The sequence below is a fragment of the Hypanus sabinus genome, chromosome 23, assembly GCF_030144855.1.
Source record: "Hypanus sabinus isolate sHypSab1 chromosome 23, sHypSab1.hap1, whole genome shotgun sequence".
Taxonomy (NCBI): Eukaryota; Metazoa; Chordata; class Chondrichthyes; order Myliobatiformes; family Dasyatidae; genus Hypanus; species Hypanus sabinus.
In genome coordinates this window covers 27461589-27468696 of record NC_082728.1, presented here as the reverse complement: position 1 = coordinate 27468696, position 7108 = coordinate 27461589, and the positions used below count along the sequence as shown (strand labels likewise).

At 37.1% G+C, this 7108-nt stretch overlaps 1 protein-coding gene across 1 annotated transcript; it reads left to right on the top strand.

The window, feature by feature from the left end:
* The first annotated feature begins 865 nt into the window (after window positions 1–865).
* Window positions 866–5062, top strand: LOC132380311 (fatty acid-binding protein 1, liver-like). The gene is made up of 4 exons (XM_059949066.1): window positions 866–956; window positions 1749–1921; window positions 3618–3710; window positions 4957–5062. Exons 1-4 carry the CDS (start codon window positions 890–892, stop codon window positions 5005–5007), a joined length of 384 nt encoding a protein of 127 aa, XP_059805049.1. The 5' UTR covers window positions 866–889; the 3' UTR covers window positions 5008–5062.
* The last annotated feature ends 2046 nt before the right edge of the window (window positions 5063–7108 follow it).

The following is a 7108-nucleotide window of genomic DNA, read 5'->3' as shown; positions in this document are numbered from 1 at the left end:
GTGAGTGCTACTGGACAATACTTGTTAAGGCAGCTCACACTGCATATCTTCATAGCATATCCTCTATTTCAAGCACGTTCTCTTTTTAGGTAGGGAAACTAAAACTGTATAAGATACTCCAGGTCCTGTTTCAACAAAGCTTCGTCTAATTGCCGTAAGATGTTTTTACACTGCACTCAAATCTTCTTGTATTAACAGCTAACATACCACTTATCTCTATCAAAGGCCTCAATTACGTTACAAAAATACATGTTGCACATAAAATTCAAATTTCCCTTTAATCATTAAGATTTATCCTACATTTCAGCCCTTACAATCACGAACACAATGTTGAAATTAATGAACTTCCTCCTTTTCTGCCTAACACAGACACTAGATCAAACAATCCATTTTATTGTGCTCAAAGTTTCCATGATTCAGTGATAAATCAGATTTAATGAAATCGTGAATGCATCAGGAACAATGTGGTACTTTTAAATTGATGCTGGTGGTTTGTTGGAAGTTTAGTGTATGTATCAAGGAATAGGTAGAGGATTTTGAATGCTGTTGGACACTCATTGATTTTGTGATCTAAGCTGTGTTGTAGAAAGATGGTGACAAGGAAGAAGAATGGTAATCTCTTAACTAATCAACTTTTCCCTACTGCAATATGGTATGTAAAATCTGGCAGAGTTTTAGATTATATTCACAGCCTTTCCTCTTACCAGCCAGATTGCATGATGCAGAATCAAAGTTTAAAAAGGAATACATATTGGTGATATTACATAATATCAGTGTTAAACATTAAACTTCCCAAACATTTATTAATAGATCTCTAGATATGGTTAGGACTATAAAGCAAAGTAGAAAGCCATCACATTTTACATCCACCGCAAAAGGAGCTGCCAAAATGTCCTTCTCAGGAAAATATGAGCTTCTGAGCAGAGAGAACTTTGAGCAATTCATGAAAGCCATCGGTAAGTTCAATATACAGCTCCTAAGCTGAACAGAATTTCGATAAAATAAAGTGTGCTTTTCTTAATCAAAACTGATTTGAGCAGCTATTTGATCCAAAACTTAACAGGAGAATTATTTTTATCAATTAGAAGATATTGTTCAGAATATCATTCATGACACAAACATAACATTTCAACTGCTTCATCTAAGATAATAATAAATAATTTATCGATTCTATATAATTGAGAATAAAATGTTGTCTTTTTAAATATAAGTGTTTGTAATTCTAAAGTTCTCCTCCTCATCAGTGAGCAGGAAGCACTCTGAACTGTGTAAAAATCTATTTGCAAATGTTAAGTATTCACAGGAAGGAACTGAATACAGTTATTGACCTACACAGCATTTTAAAAGCCAGTGCTATAAACTAACTGCATGAATATTGTTTAATTCAACCTTGTTTTAAATTAAACAGTAAGTTTTTAAATAAATCTCTTTACTTCAAGTGTTTACAACTAGTACCATTAATTCCTTTCTCTGAGCCACTTTTAAAAATGGATTACCACCTTACTCAAGAATAAGTGAAAGAGATAGTATTTAATTAAAACCTCTGCTGCCTTTGAACACATTCACACTTTATACCCAGAGGAATTAGGAAGCCACTGCGATGTTATGAAACAAACGCTAAGGCACATTGACATTCCTGAGAACAAAATGCATTTACTTCATATTTCTCTGAATCTAATGTTTAGTTAAAAAGATGACAAAAGGTTGGATCCAAATTCTCATATTTTCTCGTTTTATGTTTTTCTCAGAAGTCCCAGATCAAATGATTCAAAAATACAAAGCCATGAAAAGTATCACTGAGATCAGTCAAAACGAAAATCACTTTGATTGCAAAGTCACAACTGGAGATGATGTGGTTAACAATGTATTTACCATCGGACAAGAAACTGAGTTTGTAACAGTTGCAGGCATGAAAGTGAAGGTAAGGTTTGCAGCCTCGCTGTTCACGCAGGATTAGAAGTAATTGTTTCAGGTCACCAAAGTTAAGCAGATCAAAGAATTTCTCAGTGCACAATGTGACACAAAATGGCAAACCCATCCATAAAGAGCAACTTCACATTAGGGCATCAAATCAACCTCTTATCAACCTGCTGCTTTCATGGTCTCTTTATGTATCTTTTAACTATGACTTTCTGCCTTAGGACAATACGACTCCAGTATTCTGCATACAACTTGAGTTAATTCGTATCTGTCAGTTGGTGCTGAGAGGTAGCCTCAAGACAGTGCCTCTTTATCTTGTTTATTTTCCTTAATTTTCATTTGCACTCATTCCATCTTAAAACACAACAGAATATTGTGAATAAATACACAAAATTATGTTTGTGGTGATGGGGAAGAAGAGAGAAAGCTAATGAGGATGTTTTTCCATTTTATGCATTGTTGTTTGGATTTTCAGTCACTTTGGGATATTTTTGTGTAGGACACCAACATTGCAAATTTCAACTTGGTAGGTCCACTTTCTACCGATAGAATGACAGTTTTGGGCCCCAAAGTATCTTCTTTTAAATCCTTTTATTAATTTTTGAACAAGCAAAAGAAGAAAAATATCAAGTACAGAGAGCTTGAGAGTACATAATTGATAGGCTAGAATACAAATACAAACAATTAATAATCCACATATAATAGCCTCCCAAACTCATAGTAGGTTACAAAAAATGGAAAAATAAGAAAAAAAAACCCAAAAAAAACCAAAAAAAACTAACCTAACCGACATGGGATGTTGTATCATATCAAGTATACACAGTAGTGTCAATAACTCCGGACCTCTATCCAAATAATTAAAGATGATAAGAAAAAGGTTTGGGAAAGGTCAGTTTAACTCATATGAAAATATTGGATAAATGGTCTCCAGCTTTCTTCAAATTTGACCGAGGGGTCAAAAATGACACTTCTAATTTTTTCTAAACTCAAACAAGAAATAGTTTGGGAAAACCATTGAAATGTAGTTGGAGGATTAATTTCTTTCCCAGTTCAATAGGATAGATCTTCTAGCCATTAATGTGACAAATGGCCCCCAAAGTATCTCACACCAATTAATCGCATCAGTAGATTAGAAAGATTGAGGTCTTTATATCATAAGAAACAAGCAACTTTTGTGTTGTCAGCTGTAGACCTGAAGAGCCAGTGAGCCTCTCCAGAGATAGTTAGAGTCAGTCATCCAAATGCCTGCATTTAATCCATGCCTCAACAGCTCAGTCCAACCTATGAATGGTTTCAAAATAAAATAATTACCATAGAAAGGTCTATCTAAAGTACAAGTAAGCATAGCTGCCAGTCTACCCTGAATCTCTTCACTCAGGGTCTATATATTGATTTCTCCTCTGGGTCTTTGTGTGGACTTCTAGCAAGGCCAACAAGTGGGCATCTATGACTGGATATCCATCCAAGAGCTTTCACCAGGCCTCCGCTCAGGGCCAATTCATAGATCTCTATCAGCTGAGCTGTACCGACCTGCTTCAGGACCTTTTGTTCTATCGACAACCTGCTGATGCAATCACAAAATCACAATATCTCTTGACTGGCCAGATCTTAAGAAGGGCTAAAATGATTTATCCATAAATTCAAATTCCAATGGAAGTCTTTTGCAATTGTTAAACTCTAATATTATTTTTCTTCAGTCCGTAGCAAATTTTGATGGTCCAAACAAGATTGTTGTCAAATTGGATGCAGTAACATTGGTTACAGAAGTGAATGAGGACAAACTAATTGATGTAAGTGCCTCTTTATTCTTCTATTGTCTTACGTGGATTTCTGGCCCTGCAAGCTGAGTAGAAATTTCAAATGCCAACTAAGTAATTGCTGAGTTGCTGTCATGTTCTTTAGAAAGCTGAATTCATTTCTGCATGGTTTTAATTCATACATTCATACACCAGGCTTTGTATACCTGTGTTTTAGCCATTAAGCTGAAGTGCTTTCTTTCTGAGTTATAAGGATGGATTCAAATGGATTCCCTGAAGTGAGAGGAGGCTGAGAATTACTGCAAAGAGGTTTATAAGATTATACGGGGCATAGGTAATCACAATCTTTTTTCCAGAGAAGTAAGTCTAAAATTAAAGGGCATGGATTTAAGGCAAGAGGGGAAAGATTTAGAAGGCACCAGAGGAAAAACTTTTTCATGAAGAATGGCATGGGTATAGGGAACGAACTGCCAGAGGAGCTGTGGAGGCAGGCACGATTACAACATTTAAAAAAACTTTTGGACAGGAAAGATTTAAAAGGATTAAAGGCCAAACATAGGTAGATGGGATAAGCATTGATTGGCGTCTGAGTCAACATGGATGAGATGGGCCAAAGTGTCTTTGTCCATGCTGTGTAGCTATGAAGCTGCAACGGTCAGAATCAGAGTTTGGTTTAGTATCACTGACATTTATGTCATGAAAGTTGTTGTTTGATGACAGAGGTTCAATGCAGAGACAAAAAATTACTATAAATTGCAAAATAAATAAATAGTGCAAAAAAATGACAAAGTGGTATTCATGGGCTCATGGCAGGGGGAAGAAGCTACTCCCATAGTATCTACAAAAAGTCAAGATAATCCTTCAAGGTCTGTCTCAACACATAATTTGCTGGAGGAACTCAATAAATCAGGCAGCATCTGTGGTCCATATGAAGGGTCTGAATCAAAAATATCAACCATCCATTTCTCTCCATAGATGGTGGTTGGCCCATTGAGACCCTCCAGCATATTGTGTGTTGCTCCAGACTCCAACGCTTGTCTGTTTGGGTTCTGGCTAATATTAAGTTGAGAGCCCAGTTTCCAAAGGACTACATTGGAAAGTACAATGGAAATTATGTGTCAAAATATATTTATGGAGAAACTTAATCATATATAATTACTTTTAATTGAAGTTATAATATATTTATTATTAAGATTTGAACTTGTATTAGGTCTTCATAAAGAATACTTGAAACAAATCTGAATAAATTTGGATAAACTTCACTATTTTGTTCTTTCAGAAAATCTCGGTTGGAAATATCACCTACACAAGAATCAGTAAAAGAATATAAAATGGATTGTCTTGAAATTAACATACTTGTCTTGTTTGAGTCAATTCAAATAAAATGCAAATGTTTGGAGAAAGTTGTTTTATATTGTCATTTGTCGAAACTAGGGAGATGTTGATTTTGCTGCAGTAATAACGAAATGATACCTAGTTATAACTGTTCAAATCTTCATCTGGATGTAAATGTAATGGGTTGAATTCATAATTGACAGCTTTTATCTCTGGATTTGTGTGAAAGTAAACAGTGAAGAGATGGGCAAAAAAATATCGTAAACAGTCAGACAGCAGCTGTGGGAAATGAAACAGAATTAACAATTCAGGGCAAGAGGGTGGTGGAAGACCGATGGAAATGACAAAGGGAATCTATATATCAGGTTGAAGCCAGCATTCCTCTGGTTTTATGGTTTCATATGGTTGGTGTTTTTCTCTTCACACTTCTAATTGTTCTTTTGTCAAGTGCCACAGGTGCACACAAGTGGAAAGCTGGCTTGATTCATGATGAAGTGTGGTCAGCGAGGAGCAGGCATGAGTCTGTTTGCTTAGGAGCCGGGGTTGGATCAATCTTCATCTGATAGTTCATCCACAGCCGTTCCAACATGGGTGGCGTGAGCTGGCGTCGGCTGATTGAGCCCTTGAAGCACTCAAGCCTCTGCACGACATCAACGTGTTAAGCAAGGTCATGGAGGATTGCTCTGGTGATAACATGTTGAGGGAAACATCTGTTTAAAACGTTTATGTGGATTGTTAGAGAGAGAATGTCAACTAAAGGACATCTGAAAGTTCTGAGCTGGAGAAAACAGCCAGGCAATCAGACCATGCAGGTATACAGAGAAACCCTTAGAGAATAATGCAAAGCTGGCCTGTTGTGAGGTAAGCAGAAAGAATGAGTTGCCAGTACCAGAATTTGATATTGAGTCCAGAAGGTTATAAGATCTCCAATTTAAAGATTAAATGTTTTCCTTCAGGTTACAAGATGCCCAAATGAAAGATTAAATAAAACCCTTGGGCTTACTTAGGGTCCTGTTGTAAAAGTGCAAAGGTTACTGATAGATCAGTCAGAGTGAGAGTGGGGTAAAGAATTAAAGTAACAGGGAGTAGGAAGCCCAGGGTTGCCCTCACAAACTGAGCGTAGGTAGTACACAGAGCATTCTCCTAATCGGCATCTTTCCAGTGAAAAGGAGAACCAGTTCTGAGAACTGGTTGCAATACATTAGATCGAAAGAATTGTTTTACAGTGGAAGGAATGTTTGGGTCTGGGATGGTGAAGTGATGTCACTTGAGATAAAGCTCCTGTCTTTTACCTCTTCCTTTTCCTTGTGTTAATTCTTTATTTTTCTTTCCTCAGATGTTGCTTAAACTGCTCAATGCTTCCAGTATTATCTTTGCCAGATTGCCAGCATCTGCATTTTTTAAACTTTCATGGTAGACAGTGGGCTGAGCATTGTTGACGCCAATGCTAAAATATTTGTAGCATACAAAATATTTCAGAAAAGAGGTTCTTTCATTACAATAATAGGTTCTTGGAATTGGTTCAGTTAGGCAGAAAGATAAAATCTCGAATTGCCAACTTAGAACTTCAGAACTTTGTTTATTAGGACAGAATAACACGTATTAAAACACTTATCTACATGTGCATGGGCCCCTCTCTCTGCAGCACCCCTCCCATTTGATTCATTGTGGTGTTCACGATCAGCCCATCGGTGTGGCCTTGATGAACTAATCCCAAGCCCCAAACCACTCTAATTTTATATCCTCTCCATTGATATGAAACACTGCACTGCTCAAACCACCGAACCTTGGCCAATCATTACTTGTTGCCATTCTTCATGACTCTCACCCCTGCAAGCACCTAATATTCACGTTCCCGTGCTTATGCTCCCATAGTCATAGTCCCTGGTTGTATTATAACCCACGGTTGTAACCAAAGCTCCTGCAGCTAGTTCTGGTCCGTTCAAGGCCACGGTGGTGAGGCATTTGATGAGCACGAAGATTAAGCCTTTACAGTACAGCCATGGATCACAAAAACAGGAGCAGGTCCTTGTCAATGATCCCTGATCATTCCCCTCTACATTCACCTTCAATGACACAGCGTGCATTAGCCTACC

Coding starts and splice junctions, on each gene's coding strand:
- LOC132380311 (XM_059949066.1), top strand. CDS start 890: ATGTCCTTCTCAGGAAAATATGAGCTTCTGAGCAGAGAGAACTTTGAG. Junction 957..1,748: donor GCAATTCATGAAAGCCATCG/GTAAGTTCAATA, acceptor TGTTTTTCTCAG/AAGTCCCAGATCAAATGATT. Junction 1,922..3,617: donor TTGCAGGCATGAAAGTGAAG/GTAAGGTTTGCA, acceptor ATTTTTCTTCAG/TCCGTAGCAAATTTTGATGG.